Source organism: Xenopus tropicalis, chromosome 3, assembly GCF_000004195.4.
Source record: "Xenopus tropicalis strain Nigerian chromosome 3, UCB_Xtro_10.0, whole genome shotgun sequence".
NCBI lineage: Eukaryota > Metazoa > Chordata > Amphibia > Anura > Pipidae > Xenopus > Xenopus tropicalis.
Window position 1 is genome coordinate 142391386 of NC_030679.2, and position 16689 is coordinate 142408074.

General features: G+C 45.1%; 1 protein-coding gene across 2 annotated transcripts in view; it reads right to left on the reverse strand.

Moving 5' to 3' along the window:
• Window positions 1-1722: 1722 nt before the first annotated feature.
• arrb2 (arrestin beta 2) overlaps window positions 1723-16689 on the reverse strand; it is a 35359-nt gene continuing 20392 nt past the window's right edge. The window contains 14 exon segments of one of the 2 annotated variants that reach the window (NM_001100251.1): window positions 1723-4275; window positions 4362-4416; window positions 5061-5134; window positions 6172-6255; window positions 6339-6476; window positions 7876-7948; window positions 8076-8160; window positions 9007-9142; window positions 13118-13185; window positions 13268-13327; window positions 13839-14035; window positions 15445-15489; window positions 15638-15698; window positions 16140-16170. In NM_001100251.1, the coding sequence (NP_001093721.1) occupies window positions 4179-4275; window positions 4362-4416; window positions 5061-5134; window positions 6172-6255; window positions 6339-6476; window positions 7876-7948; window positions 8076-8160; window positions 9007-9142; window positions 13118-13185; window positions 13268-13327; window positions 13839-14035; window positions 15445-15489; window positions 15638-15698; window positions 16140-16170 (1204 nt within the window). In that variant the 3' untranslated portion in view covers window positions 1723-4178. 2 annotated transcript variants of the gene reach the window in all.

A 16689-nucleotide genomic window follows, 5' to 3' on the forward strand; every position in this document is an offset into this window, starting at 1 on the left:
TACTATGGTAACATGTCAGTAGCCAGAGGGCAAGCTGAGTGGCTATAGGGCAGCTGGCCCCACCCCATACAGTATATAGATGTGTAGCTGCTGTGCGTATGTCCCAGAGAGCCGGCCCCATGGGATGTGCTGTTTAGGGAAAGGACAAGATGAATGGAGGAGAGACGAAACAGGACGGGGATGTCTGACACAAGCCGGCCGCCAACTGTACAGAGGGGATATTTACTGTGTATATATATATGTACTAACAGCGGTGCAGTAAAGCAAGAGCTCTGCAGCATTCTTAAAGGGGCCATGTACCTAATGAACCTGCCAGCCAGTCCAACAACTACACAGAGATACCGTCTCTCCTTTTTCTTAAAGGGGAACTCCGGCTTCAGAACCAAAATGTGTTAAAGAGCCCCACACAACACAGAAACCCCTAATATCCCTATCCCTGTAATCGGTTTCTTCAAATTGTAGGAATAAATCCCATTTATAGGCTGAAATCCAGCTGCAAAACAGTTCTTCTCTTTCTGCATCATTTGGAATCCTGGCAGGGGAGGAGGGACTAAAACACTGATGTTACAAATTGTAACAACGTCTCCACAGCTTACAGACAGCATGTAGGAACTACATAACCCACAATGCATTGCACTGGGATGTGCCTTTCCTTACTTACATCACGTGTGCAGCAGGGAATTGTGGGATTGGGAGGAGGCAGGCTGAGGACAGGACAAGTAGTCAGGATCAGCAGGGGGCGGGGCTTAGGGAACTGTTCCTGACCATTTTATTCCATTGAAATCATGAAAAGGCTGCATGTTTTTTAATTAATGTATATAGCAAAGTTGCTTGCAATTATGTTTACTTTCCAAAAAGTTGTGTTTGGGTGGAGTTCCCCTTTAAGAATAAACTTCCTATCTGCCCTAAAGCACCTCTTCTGCAGTGTAACCAATCCCGACACGGACAGATCAGATCATATTCAACCCAAATCCAACCTAACCTTTCCAACCTGCGCCCAACACAGCCCACCGCCATCTTGGGCTTCCAATGATTCATATATGGGTGGGATAAGCCCCCAAAAGGGAAAGACTCTGCGCTGTTACATCACCAAAGGGGCGGGACTCTGCGCTGTTACATCACCAAAGGGGCGGGACTCTGCGCTGTTACATCACCAAAGGGGCGGGACTCTGCATGTAGGCTGACCTGCCAACCACACCTATGGCTCAACCTCAGGGCTACAAATGCCCCACCCATCCTTATTGGCCAGAATTGCCCTATTTAAGTGCTTTGGGAATAAATCAGTTCTATTGGCCATCTTGCCCAACAAGCCAATCTTATAATGTATGGGCCACCTTTACTCGAATGTACCCACACTTTGTATAGGAACAACCTACCATGCAGTAAAGCAAGGCCTGCTGGGAATATAACAGCAGCGGTGCCACGGTTTGGTTCCTGTTCTGCCAGTCTGGTTGCTAGGGTCCGAATTACCTATACTATAAAATATAAAAAGTATAAAAATAAGGCCAATTGATGTTAGATTGCAAGCTCCACTGGGGAGGAGGATCTCTGTAACGTGCTGTATAAAGCATAATAATAACAAATGCAGTTAGACAGCTCCCCCTACTGGGTGCATTCTGTAACATACTAAACATTAACGTAAAGGGTATTTTCTCATTTCTGTTCACTTTTTCTGCTTAAATATCCTTTTCTTTTTTTAAAAAAAACTTCACAAATGAAAAATAAAGACATCATTTTTTTTTTATTGTCCACGGTCTAATATTCGTAGCAAAAACAAAAAAACGTTAAAAAATAAAGCGTATATTTTTCTTTTTTACCTGCGAAGCTTCGGAACGACACAGAAGAAAAAAAGAAAATAATTTTACATCCAGAGGCAAAATATATTACGTATATTACGAGTCGAGACAAATTAAATGAAACAATTAAAAAAAAAATAAACGAAAACCCCCACATCTTTAAAAAGAGGAGGCGGGCCGGTGGGCGGAGCCTCCTGTCCCCTGCGGTTTTTACTCAGGAGGAGGGAGCTGCTGTGGCACTCTTTATTTCACAGATCAGAAACAACATTGCCCCCCCAATCCAGGCCTGCCCCCCCCCTTGTCTGGGGAACGTTGGCCGCAGCAAGAGATTATGGCAGTTCTAGACTCCCTGAGACCAGCCCCCTCCTCTTGCGTCCCTACATAAATCAGCAGGACAAAAGCCATATTTCCCAATTAGCTTGCAAATAACTTCCAGTAATTCATCAGAAAATGTAATAATAGGGGGCGGGGGCCTGTGCTTAAAGCAGAATATTTATAATTATGGGTTACCTTCCATTTATTATAGAGTGCACAGAACATTCCCTCTCGCCATTGGCTCATACCTGGGGTACAGCATTCCTATGCCCAATAAGCTCTGCAGCTCCGTTATTTGGCAAATGGCCACTAGATGGCACTCTACTACCGAAGGCAATCAACCTAGCAGCTTTCAAAGAAGGTCGGTTCTGCGGACGTGGGCCAGTTCCTAGATTGCAAGCCCTTGGGGGCAAGGCTTTATGCTGGTGTAATTACCATCTATGCCTTTTATACTGTATCAGAGAGAATAAACAGAACACAGACCCTAGTTATATACGCTGTTCAAAAGCATCACTGGGTGAGAGGAGCTAATGTGTGTGGCCACTCCCACAATATCTGGCCCTTCAGCCCATTGGTTGATGCCAAACATTATCGGGCACCTTATGGGGGGTGCAGGGCAAGATATAGGGAGGTGTAGGTGTGTATATATAAAACTTACTGGGGCTAGCGAGTAAATGTGGAAAGGGATACATTCAATAGCCAGGCAAGTGTGTTCCACTCCAGTGCTGTAGCCACACAGGGAGCCCACCAAGCCAGTCCGCGCACATATAAATCATATCGGACCTAAGCACGCCCAGCACCGGCTTATTTCTTTCACATTCATCTGCCTAAAAAAAATACAATCCAAAAAAAAAAAAAAAAAAAAAATGCCTTCTAGCGGGGGTTTGTTTCACTGATCTCACCCTCTCGCTCTAAAAGGGGGGGGGGAATCTATAAAAGAAATGACGCCTGGGTACAATCAGCTTCCCTACGAGTTCCGTAAGGAATAAAGCGGCTTATAAATGTCAGGAATTCAGTGGTTCCTTTCACGCGGGCAAATAAAAGGGTTTGATAAAAAGGCCAGGAAAGAGTTAAAAAGGTGCTGGAATGCACTGCTGCAAGGCTCAGTTTGCCCATGGCTACCAATAGTCCCTAAAGGAATACTAAGTAGCTTTTGGGCAAGGGATAAATTGCCCCAGAATAAAAGAATGGTGGCCCCGGAGCGTACTACTAATATGCCCCCCCTGCCTGCACTGCGGCAGAACCAAAAGTGAGAGGGGGGGCGGTTGCTGCTGCCACTTGTTGCCCCAGCCCATAGGCGCTTGTATCAAGGGAAATGTGTCAGGGGCAAAGAACAGGGCAGATTTCTTTTGGCCATTAAAACAAGGCAAAGGTGAAATGGAACGACCCCCTTTTCCCCCCCCCCCCGCGAGTGGGAGATGAGTGAAGCAAAACGAGGGTATAAAGATCTCTACAAGGTGCTGTCGGGGGACAAGAACCAACACAGGATCGGTCCTGCCGTAGCCTTGTTACCCGTAGCAACCATGCAGCCGATGGATTTCAGTCGATTCCCACCAATCAGTAGGCAGCTCTCACTGGCTCAGTTGCTAAGGGTTACAAGGCAGGGGCAGGTTTGCCCGTGCCTAGCCCTGTATATGTATTACATGTGCATATAAAGACTTAATATTTGACACGCACATGATTCGGCTTCTGTACAGCTGGACCCACGGACTCCAGGCCTTGCACATACAAGCTCAGCCGGGTATACACGCCTCGGCCACGTGTGCAGACACAGTTTCACTATATACATACATGAAAGATACATTTGTTACATCTGTGTGCCGACATATACAGCCACAGCGCCATTTCCCTGGTCGGCTATAGCCTATACATACGCAGGGCTCTCGGGCCCCGGACGCCGATGATTAAAACATACGAAGTCTATCCTTCCCACAGATAAAACCAGTGTGTGCGTGGGTAAATATACATACACCGCCTCCCGTCTATAAAATGGTCGCTATGTCACAATGTATGTATATCTGTGTGGTGGCATTGGGCCCCAACCCCCCCAGGGCAGAGGGGGCGGGGTTAGCAGTACGCCTCGTCGTCGTCCTTGTCGTCTTTTAACCCTTTGAGTCGAAGGCGAGCAAAATCCTCAAACACAATGTCGTCGTCCTGGGCGAAGCTGCGGAGACAGGAGAGAGGTGTGGGTGAGCGGGTATTGATAACACGCGGCTGTATACAAACGGGCAAAGCATCCCCCGCGCTTACTTTGTATCGAACTCGATCAAGTTGGTATCAACTGGCGCATCCGTCTGAGGGTATTCTGTAAGAGAAAGCAGCGTGGGTAAGCGATCGGCATAGACATAAACCTGGGTGCCATTCAGGTCCTGCCCACGGCCATGATATTTATGGGGTACTTATGGGGGTAGAACTGCTTTCAGCTAACCTATTGTTTCTCCTACTCCCATGTAACTGGAGGAGTCCCAAGCCGGACTTGGATTTCTTACTATTGAATGCTATTCTGATACCTACTGGGAGCTGCTATCTTGCTCCCTTCCCATTGTTCTGCTGATCGTCTGCTGGGGGGGAGGGGGGGATATCACTCCAACTTGCAGCGCAGCAGTAAAGTGTGCTTGAGTCTGAGCTTTCAGAAGGAGCCAGCGCTACACATTAGAACTGCTTTCAGCTAACCTATTGTTTCTCCTACTCCCATGTAACTGGAGGAGTCCCAAGCCAGACTTGGATTTCTTACTATTGAGTGCTATTCTGATACCTACTGGGAGCTGCTATCTTGCTCCCTTCCCATTGTTCTGCTGATCGGCTGCTGGGGGGGATATCACTCCAACTTGCAGCGCAGCAGTAAAGTGTGCCTGAGTCTGAGCTTTCAAAAGGTATCACAAAGAGAAAGGAAAGGGCAGCGAGGCATAGAGGAATGATTTGCCGTTGCTTTCCTGCGCTGCTGCGTACCTGACAAAGGCCGGGAGATGTTCTCTGGAGGCTTCGGGTGCATCAGGACAAAGGGCAGCTCTACGGCCACGTCGCTGTAAGAGATCCACACAGACTTAATAAATACATCATTATATTCACATATTATTATGGGCATACAGACTTTCACATAAGTTACCCTATTACTCTCCTCATTAAACATGTGGCATCACCTAAAAGCCTATCCAGCACAGCCAATCACTGGCAAGCATTCTTACAGAGCCTCGTTATAAAGGGGCGGTTCACCTTTAAGGTAACTTTTAGTATGTTACGCAATGGCCATTTCCAAGGAACTTTTCAATTGGTCTTCATTATTTATTTGTTACAGTTTTTAGAATGATTCGACTACTTCTTCCAGCTCTTTGCCGTTTTTAAATGGGGGTCACTGACCCCGGCAGAGAACAGACTACTACTAATTGCTATTGTGACTTTTTGTAACTTTCTTTTCTATTCAGCACCTCCCCTATTCATATACCAGTCTCTCATCCAAACCACTCCCTGGTTGCTAAGGTAACTTGGACCCTAGCAACCAAATAGCTGCTGAAACCCCAAATTGGAGAGCTACTGAACTGAAAATGATATTAAAAAAAACCACAAATAGTCAAAAAATGAATGTCTCAGAATATCGCTCTCTACATCAAACTGGACTAAGTCTTATGTAGAGAGCGATATTCTGGGACACTTTGCAACTGTTGTTCATTTTTTGACTATTCGTGGTTTTTTTTTTTTTGTTCAATTATTTTACTTTTTTTTCATCAGCTCTCCAGCTTGGAATTTCAGCAGCTATGGTTACTAGGGTTCAAATTACCTTAGCAACTAGGGAGTGGTTTGAATGAGAGACTGATATATCTATAGGGGAGGGCCTGAATAGAATAAAAAGTAACAACAACAAAAATACTGCAGCCTCACAGACCCATAGTCTGTTGGGATGTTGGGGTCAGTGACCCCAGTTTGAAAGTCAAAAATTAAATAATGAAGACCAATTGAAAAGATGCTTAGAATTGGCCATTCTATAACATACTAAAACTTACCTTAAAGTTACCCCACTTGTGTTTATCGTCCACCATTTATCCCTGTTGAAATGAATACTTACCCCCCACGCGACACTACCAGTTTTACTTTCACCCTGTAGGACACCAGGATCCCCAGCACCTCCTTACTGGATCCTTCCTTCACGCTGCGGAGCAAAGAGAAGCCCATGTGATACACAGCGCTTGACATGTACATAATAAGCCAATAGCGAGGGGCTTAGCCACCTACATGGTACTCGACGCCAGGTTCGTGTCCTCGTGTTTCAGCTTTCCATCCAGTGCCAGCCCCCTCTTCTCCCGATTATTGGACAGCAGAGGAGTCAGGGTGTAAACTTTACAGAACGTGGAGCTGGGGGTCACCTGATCACTGGGGGACACAGGGAAAGAGTGGTCGGTAAGTGACAGACCAAGGCAGACAAAAAGGTAAATGGCACTTGGCAGAGAATAACCTTTAGTATAACGTAGACGGTGATATTCTGAGACAATTTGCAATTGGTCTTTATTATGGATTTTTTTTTTTATAGTTTTTCAGTTATTTAGCTTTTTTTTCCATTTTGGCATTTTAGCAGCTATCTGGTTGCTAGATTCTTATCTTACCTAGCAACCAGGCAGTGGTTTGAATAAGGGTAAAGACACACGGAGCTACTAGTAGCAGACAATACTGATCATTTACTGATAATTGTCTCTACGTGTGTTTTAGCAGAGGCAATTCTAAGTATTGTCTATGGCAGGGAATTTTCTGGAGTTTAGTAGCCATGAAAAAGTAGCTGCTTATAGTAGCTCAGTGTGTCTTCACCCTAAGGGTAAAGCCACACGGAGCTACTAGTAGCAGCTACTTGTCACAGCTACTAAAATAGTCAATGCTGATCATTTACTGATTATTGTCTCTATGTTTTAGCAGAGGCAATTCTCAGTATTGTCTATGGCAGGGGATTTTCTGGCGTTTAGTAGCCATGACAAGTAGCTGCTACTAAGTAGCAATTACTTCTTGTGGTTACTAAAACAGACAATGCTGATCATTTACTGATAATTGTCTCTACGTGTGTTTTAGCAGAGGCAATTCTCAGTATTGTCTATGGCAGGGGATTTTCTGGCGTTTAGTAGCCGTGACAAGTAGCTGCTACTAAGTAGCAGTTACTTCTTGTGGCTACTAAAATAGACAAAGCTGATCTTTTACTGATAATGTTCTCTACATGTGTTTTAGTAGAGGCAATTCTCAGTATTGTCTATGGCAAGGTACTCTCTAGAGTTTAGTAGCCATGAAAACATAGCTGCTACTAGTAGCTAGTGTGAGCTAGTGTGTCTTCACCCTACTGGAATAAGTATAGGAGGTAGACTAAATAGAAAGATAACTTATGAAAAGTAACAAAAATAAAATTGTAGCCTCTGAGAGCAATAGTTTTTGGCTGCCGGGGGTGAAACATGGAAAGAGACAGAAGAGGAAGGCAAATAACTCAAAAACTATAGAGAATAAATAATGAAGACCAATTGCAAAGTTGTTAGGAACAGGGCATTCTATAACATACTAAGAGTTGTTATACAATGATCCCAGCTCAGAATCACCCCCATTCAAAAAGGGGGCCATGATTGAAATAAGGGGTTGACATGGACATTATACATGGGGGGGGGGGGGGGGGGGGAGTTGGACATTGACAAAGGCAAACTCTGTATGTGGAAGAGGAGGTGAATGAAAGAGGAGATGAATGGAAGAGGAGATGAATGGAAGAGGAGATGAATAGAAGAGGAGATGAATGAGAGGTACTTACTCCTGTTCAATCTGAGCCACCGGGCACTTGTACTGGGCAGTGCTGAACAGGCAGATGTCTGCATACTGTCTGACTGCGAGAGATAAAGGGGGAATGAGTATAACACATATATACTGCTGCACCCAGCCCCGGCACCTGTATACTAATATTTCTATGCATGTCTGTGGCCTACATTAAAGGCAAGAGCAGCAAGAACTTACCTGACACTTTCACCCTCTTCACAGTCTTGCTGGAGTTGTTGGTCACGTGCACATTCACATTTATTGGCTCTCCATGGTAATAGAGCTGTGAGCGGAAGGGGAAACAAAACTTAATGGGGTTGTTCACCTTTGTACAACATTCACATTAATCATTATACATAGTTAACCAAAAAATGTGCAGCTGAAGAGAGATTCACCTCAGAATCATCCATCACTGCTGCACAGACCCTGTGCTGGGGGGTCAGTGACCCCTATAAACACTACAGTTGCTTTTTTTACTTCCTTATATGATGTCGCACATAGTCCTGGCAGCAGGCTTAACGTCTATTGGCTGTGCCTCCTGTCAGTCTGACACTGCTTCCTGCTTTTTAGCAGTATGTGCCATTGGGTAATCCTAAATAGAAAACTGCCATTTTAAGTACTAAGGGCCGCCCCCTGGGATCATAGGATTCACAGTGCACACACACAAGCCAAGGCACACATACATGCTAGGCCCCTACAGCCAATGAATGGGCAGAGTTCTGTCTCTTACTCCCACACTACTTCCTGTTACAGTTAGAGCTGCATCACTTCCTGTCAGCTGATCTCTGAGGGAGCACACAGCCCATCACTAAATGGTGGTTCAAGGGAATGGATGACCAGTTGTGCTGGCCAAGATCCAGAGTACTCATAGCAGAACCCCTGGGCCATTCGGCTATTCCCTACACTAGTTGCTTAGTAATTATATTATAATGGTAGGGAAAAGGAAGATATAAGGATGGTCGTGGCTAAACAGCCTGAGAGATCATGGCAACATAGGCAAAACTGAAACTGCAAGCTGAGCTGGTATAACTCCTTTCACAGACACAGCATTGACTTCAAACGAGGAAATGCATCAGCATCATCATTTCCTCACACCCCTAATGAGTGTGTTTGCACCCAGCAAACCTACCTCTTTATCTAAAGATGCTTCTAGATGCAGGGAGCGGTCGGACATCAGGAAATGCCGCGTTGTCTCAGCTACTGGCTGGGGTCCGGGCTTCTCTGGGGCAAACTGCACCTTTCTAATAACCAAACGTACAGAGTTCCTAAAGGGAAAAAGAAGACATAGGGCTCAGAGAAGCACAAGAGAAACCCCATCAAACCCCAATTTGCCCTGCTACAAACAAAGGACAAGCAGACCAATTTCAGTGTAAATGGGAAAAAAAAACACAGAAAATCAGAATGAAGGAACAGTGGCAGAGGCTACACTATAGGGGACAGGAATGACTTACCCTTTAGGCAGCCATACACACACACACTATATATATATATATATATATATATATATATATATATATATATATATATATGGTAGCCCAGTCAACAGAAGAGTAACCATACTGTGTAGGCCCCGTAGCCAATAAGCGGCATACTGTACTACAGGGTATGGCCACTTTATGGCACACAGTGAGTTAATGGCATTGCTGCTGAGAAAGCATCTTTACGCTGCAGTCCCATAGCTACTGCAACACCCATCTCCCTTAGCCACTTGTGTAGCAACTGCTGCAGTGCCTCGAACTGGACTTCCCTACAATCCTCTCAATATTCAGGCACATTTACAAGCACCATACAAAATGCAAATACCCTCTGTACACAGGGAAAATCACATTTGCATTGGTTTTTTCCCCGGAAGATGGAGGGCAGGCCCAGAGTAATGAGTAAAGCCGGCCATACATGTACTGGTGATTTTTGGACAGTGTGTGGGCTCAGAATCATCACTGGAATGTATTGTGTATGGTGCAATATCCTTGGGGGGCCTACAATGGGAGTCACTTTTGTATGATCACAAACATCCTCCCATTTGTACTGTAAAGGGCTTTATCCTACAATTTCAGTTTGAAATGGTTGAGTTTAAACGTACGGCCGATAGCTGAACGTTCGTTGAAAGAAGACTAAAATCTGAATGTGTATGGGCGGCATAAACGAACAGTTCAGTGTAAAAATGAAACTGGGTAAGATAGACAGACTGCGCAAAATAAAAATGTATTTAATATAGTTAGGCAAAAATGTCATCTATACAGGCTGGAGTGGGAAGATGTCTAACATAATAGCCAGAACTCTACTTCCTCCTTTACAGCTCTCTAACCTCTTAGTCAGTAACTAATCAGTGACTTGAGGGGGGGGGCCATACGGAACGTAACTGTCAGTTAAGGTGGCCATACACGGGCCGACTGTAGCTGCCGACATGGGTCCCTTAGACCGATTCAGCAGCTTATCAGCCCATGTAGGGGCAGGAACAAGGGGCCTGCCCGACCGATATCTGGCCTGAAATTGCCCAGATATCGATCGGGCAGGTTAAAAGATTTAGTCAGATCGGGGGCCGCATCGGCTCGTTGATGTGGTCCCCGAATCGACTGTCCCATTGCCGCCATTATAATTCGAATGTTTGGCCCCAGGACCAAACGATCGAATTAGCCTACATGTTCCCTGATATCACCTACCTGTAGGTGGGGATATAGGTCGCCAAGCGAGCAGATCTTCACGTGTATGGGCACCTTTAGTTTGCTTTTCAATCTGACCTGCGTGCTCACAAACTAACGGACATGTCATGTCCCATGTGCCCCCTCCCTAAAGTCCCTGACTATCTAAGAGATTAGAGAGCTGAAAGCAGGAAGTAGAGTTCTGGCTATTATGTTAGACATCTGCCCACTCCAGCCTTTATTTATAGATTACATTATTGCCTACCTAATTATATTGAAAACATTTTTCTTTATTTTGCGCCGTCTGTTTAACCAAGTTTCATTATTAAACTAAACTGCTCCTTTAAGCACTTGTATTAACTGGGGAGCCTTATAAATTGGCATGTCGCAGTGAAATTTACTTGTCCTTTAAAATGAATCCTTGATTCGCCTCTGCAGTTTAAGCAGCCCATACACATACTAATAATAATGATTTTCTTTATCTGCCGATGCACTGTTGGTCAGCGCTGAAGCAGATAAGGAAGTAGAGATAAAGCTTATCCTCGCTTCCTGCCGTTTCTGATCCTTCAAGCTGTCGGCCCCAAGGAACGTAACAATAGAACATCCCGTGTATTGTCCTTGGATATCAAAAAAGTATCGGCCGGTGTACGGCAGCCTTTACAAAAAGCAGCACCTTTATTTCTATATCATAAAATGTGCATTTGATCAGAACATTTGCTCATTCTGTATATAGCACATCATTTCATAGGCCTTCTTACATAGATAACATTCGTTGCATAGCTTTAAAGCCAACAAAGCAACGTGCACTGTACACCCATAGCTGCAGCCCCAAGCCAAAGGCTGAATGGTGACAAACTGTTACATTGTATAAGAGTAAAGGTGCCCATACACGTTAAGATCCGCTCGCTTGGAGAGGTCGCCAAGCAAGCAGATCTTCTCCCGATATCCCTGGGGCCAAACAATCGAATTAGAACGCCGCAATAGGCACAGTCGGTTCTGGGACCACATCAACGAGCCGATGCGGTCCCCGATCCAACTGAATTTTTTAACCTGCCCGATCGACATCTGGCCGATCTCAGGCCAGATATCGGCTGGGCAGGCTGGTCGTTTGTGCCCATACACGGGCCCATAAGCTGCCGAATTGGTCTAAAGGTGCCCATACACCTTAAGATCCGCTCGTTTGGTGACATGATCCCCACCTACGGGTGGGAGATATCAGGAGAATCCAGGCTAATTCAATCGTTTGGCCCTGGGGCCGAACGATCGAATTATAATGACAGGCATAGGCAAAGACGGTCCGATACGACTAGATTTTCTAACCTGCCCGATTTCAGGCCAGATATCGGTCAGGCAGGCCCATCGGTAGTCCCCATATCCGGCCCGGTTAGCTGCCTAATCGGTCTAAGGGACCAATATCGGCAGCTAGAATCGGCCCGTGTATGGGGACCTTAAAGGAGAAGGAAAGTTTAAGTCACTTGGGGGTGCCAAAATGTTAGGCACCCCCAAGTGACTTAAATCGCTTACCTTTTACCCCGGGCTGATGCCCCTGTACAGAGAGAACAGCCCCAGCCCGGGGTAGCAGCGATCGCTTCCTCCTTTGCCGTGCGCGCATGCGCAGTAGAGTGAAAAGCCGAATTTTAACAGAGAAGTCGGCTTTTCACTCTACTGCACATGCGTTTGTCCAGGACAATTGGCAGCAGCGGGAGAAGGAAGGAGGAAGCGCTCTCGACAGGTACCCGGGCTGGTGCTGTTCCCTCCTAACAGGGGCACCAGCCCGGGGTACAAGGTAAGCGATTTAAGTCACTTGGGGGTGCCTAACATTTTGACACCCCCAAGTGACTTAGACTTTCCTTGTCCTTTAAGGGACCAGCTACAATCGGCCCGTGTCACGGTGTGACCCACTAGTTTGGCCAAACGAGCAGATTGTGTCCCGATAGGCCCACCTATGGTGGGAGAGATCAGGCTAATTGGACCTTAATGACCCTAGGTCCAAACGGTCAAATTCAAACTGCTTTAAAGTCTTTAAAGGGGTGGGTTAACTTTTAGTATGTTATAGAATGCAATACAATTCTAAGCATACAAGAATTCTAAGAATACAATTCTAAGCAACTTTTTAATTGGTCTTCATTATTTATTCCTTATAGTTGTTGAATTATTTGCCTTCTTCTTCAAACCCTTTGCCGCGTTCAAATGGGGGTCACTGACCCCGGCAGCCAAAAACTATTGCTCTGTGAGGCTCCAGTTTTATTGTTACTTTATTTAACTTTCCATTCTGTCCCTCTCCTAATCATATACCGGCCTCTTATTCAAACCGCTCCCTGGTTGCTAAATTTGAACCCTAGCAACCAGATAGCTGTTATAACTCCAAACTGCAGAGCTACTGAACAATTTTTGAAATAATTAAAAAACAACAAATAAAAAATGAAGACCAATTGCAAGTTGTCTCAGAATATCACTCTCTACATCGTACTAAAACGTTAACGCGACCCCTTTAAAGGAACACTGCCATCAAAATGAAAAGTATACGTATACCCAAAGTGGGTAGCTAATTTCCTAGGCATCATGTGACTGGCAGGAAACAGCAATGTGCATGAAACTAACCTTTTGTGCATCTTTTCTTCCATGGTCTTGGCACAGAAGGCACGAATTTCGTAGTCCACGCCGCAAGCCTGATGGGTAAAAGAAGGGGTTAAAGTTGCACTGTGCAGTATATAGGTGCCTACTAATGGGAGTATGCCAGGGAATGCCCACCTTCCCAGTGTCCTCGGGTCCTGGCTGCAGAGTGACGGAACATGGCAGATTTTGCGGAATCTAATAAGAAGAAAACGAGAGACTGTTAAAGGGGTTGTTCACCATTGAGTTAAGTATGATGCAGAGAGTCATATTCTGAGACAAATTGCAATTGGTCTTCATTTTTTATTATCTGTAGTTTTTTAATTATTTCAATAAATTGTTCAGCGGCTCCCTGGTTGCTAAGGTTCAAATTACCTTAGCAACCAGGGAGCAGCTTGAATGAGAGACTGATATATGACTAGGGGAGGAACTGTATAGAAAAAAAGGTTATAAAAAGTAACAATAACAATAAAACTGGAGACTCACAGAGGAATTGTTTTTTGGCTGCCGGGGTCAGTGACCCCCATTTGAAAATGGCAAAGGGTTCAAAACCATAAGAAATAAATAATGAAGACCAATTGAAAAACTGCTTAGGAAGATTGATTAAAACTAAAGGGGAAATAAAGGGGGGGGATTATAAGGCACCATAGGGCTGGGTGGAAGGATAAAGATACAGGAGGAGTGTTGGGGGGGGGGGAGGAACACTGACGGTAAAGAAGAACGGGTGTGCTTGTTCCCCCAGCTTCTTGATCAGCCGCTCCTGCAGGCGAGTGAGGGGTTTCTTTTCCTCTGGGAGGGGCGGGTAGGCTTGGAACTTGGAAATGAAGAGATCCTTTCGAAAGGACAAGCCCAGGACGTCCAGGTCTTCCCGGCCATATCGGAAAGCACAGGTCAGCGTGACGTAGACTGAAGTGGGCAGAGAGAGAGTGGTGAGGGGAGGGGCATAGGGGACACCGGTTGGAGGGTAAGGGCGGGCAGAATGGTAAGAGGGGTAAGTTTAAGGCTACACGTTTAAAGGGCCACTATACCCTACAGCTGTCCTGCATTATTGAGCTCATATGGTATATGGTATCTCCCTGTACAGACTTATGAGAAGCTAAAAACTACAGGCAGAAGCCAGAGGGGAAAAGTATACATGCCTTTTAAAGGAGAACTAAACCCTAAAAATGAATATAGCTAGAAATGCAATAGCTTACATACTAAACTTACTGCCCCAGCCTGAAGGATCAGCATCTCTATAGTAGTAATGATCCAGGCCTTTCAAGTTGCCGCAGAAGATCCCCATCTTGGACTGTCGCAAATTATCTATTATCTTTTTACTGAATGATATGAGCGGCTCCTACATGAACTTTCCAGCAGGGGAATGACTGGTTATTATAGAGTCACATCGGCTGTTTGTATTGGGATCTATTTACTGAATGATATGAGCGGCTCCTACATGAACTTTCCAGCAGGGGAATGACTGGTTATTATAGAGTCACATCGGCTGTTTGTATTGGGATCTATTTACTGACTGATATGAGCGGCTCCTACATGAACTTTCCAGCAGGGGAATGACTGGTTATTATAGAGTCACATCGGCTGTTTGTATTGGGATCTATTTACTGAATGATATGAGCGGCTCCTACATGAACTTTCCAGCAGGGGAATGACTGGTTATTATAGAGTCACATCGGCTGTTTGTATTGGGATCTATTTACTGAATGATATGAGCGGCTCCTACATGAACTTTCCAGCAGGGGAAGGACTGGTTATTGGGCCCCACAGCAACATCATTGAGCCCCTATGCTTACGCAATTTACGTAACTTTTGCAAACACTTGCATTACTTTCAAAGAAACTTGCGTAACTTACCACTTTATTTTTTACTATTTTTATGAACTACTACGGACTAGTTATTGGGGCCCTAAATCGTATGCAAAGATTAAACTTAGGGCAAACTCCACTGACTGTGGAGCAACATCAGCTGTTTATGCACAAACAAGGGGCGTGGCCAACATTTTGGTACTGTCCAAAATTTGTTTTACTTGTGTTCATGGGGGGGGGGGGGGGCCATATAAATAACCTTTGCGGGGCCCCAAAGTTTCTGATGGTGTCCCTGATTGTATTTATACTGTATATTGTGAGTCGGTCCCTAAGCTCAGGTAAGTGACAGCAGCCTAAGGAGCTTCTTTAGTTACGTTTTAGTTCTCCTTTAATATTCCCACAAAAAAAAAAAGATAAAATATTGATGATATAGCAGCCCTTTAAAACATAGGGGTCATAATGAAAATACAGAAGGTAGGGGGGGAGGTTGGCAATGGCTATGGGACTTACCTTTCCGATCTTTCAGATAATCTGTATCCACAAGTACGACGCCATCTTGAAAAGAAAAAAAAATAAAATAAAAACATTGATGCGCAGCAGGAATGTGGAACCAACTACTGTAGAAGTGGCAGGGAATTACAGTTGAACAGGCCTCTCTGTATCAGTCTATGGCCTCGGCAATATATGTTTAAATCCCCCTTACCCACAGGATCCACCCGATCCAGATGGTCGACAAAATCCCTTTTCCCAAGGTACACAGTGAGCTGGAAAAGATCAAGGTTACAGTCATTAGTATGAATAGCCAGTCATTATATCCCCCCCCCCCCAGTAGGCTAGTCTAAGGGCCCTTAGCATTACCACGGAGCCCAGCTGTTTCTTGTACACAGTAGTACCACGAGGTACCACGCAGCTAATCCGCTCCAGATCCAGAGGTTCCATATCTATAAAACGTCCCTCTTATCACTTTACGCTATGCTACTGCTCACACATCTATCTGAATTTTTTTCCTATTTACCACCCCCCCCCTCAACCCCCAGGGAGCCATTTCTGGCCTCCCGAGATAAGGTTCGACTTAGGATTGGTGGAGGACAGGGGCCGGGGAAGCTATGGTGACACAAACACAACTGAAGTGTTAACACATGACTGTGCGGAAGGCATAGGGGCATTTTATCATGCCGGGGGGTAGCCCCGACCCAGATACTCACCTTGCAGTTGGGGCTGGATTTCTTGAAAACCCTTGAGCAGAGGGGGGGGAAGAAAGAAAGATCATTAGTACTTATGTTTATTATTGCTGTCATTAATTAAAAGGCATTGCAATTATATTGTATGTTAATAAAGGAAAATGCATTTATCCTATTTTGTAAGTTGTGTGTTTTTTTTTCATCGCAGTGAGCTTGTTATCAGCCCCACCCAGACAACTGCATCTGTACAACTGCCCTGGGGTCACATCGGCCCTAATAAAGATTTACACACTGCTCACGAGTTCCAACCAGCTCTTTGGGTGCCACTTAACCTGGTCTTCTGACATACAGTAACTTCCCTACTATACACGGGTAATGGTTACTGGCCCAAGAGAGCCAAATGTATCTGGCACAAACAGGGTGACTGTTACCCCAATGTTTCTATATATCTGTAACCTTGTTATGGGCTAAGGGGGCCCAGCCTGAAGGCCAGTTAGGGGGGGATTTGGGGTGAGTGCTTATTTGTGACCTGGGTACCCCTGGAACTATAGCGGGGTGACTGTTACCCCAATGT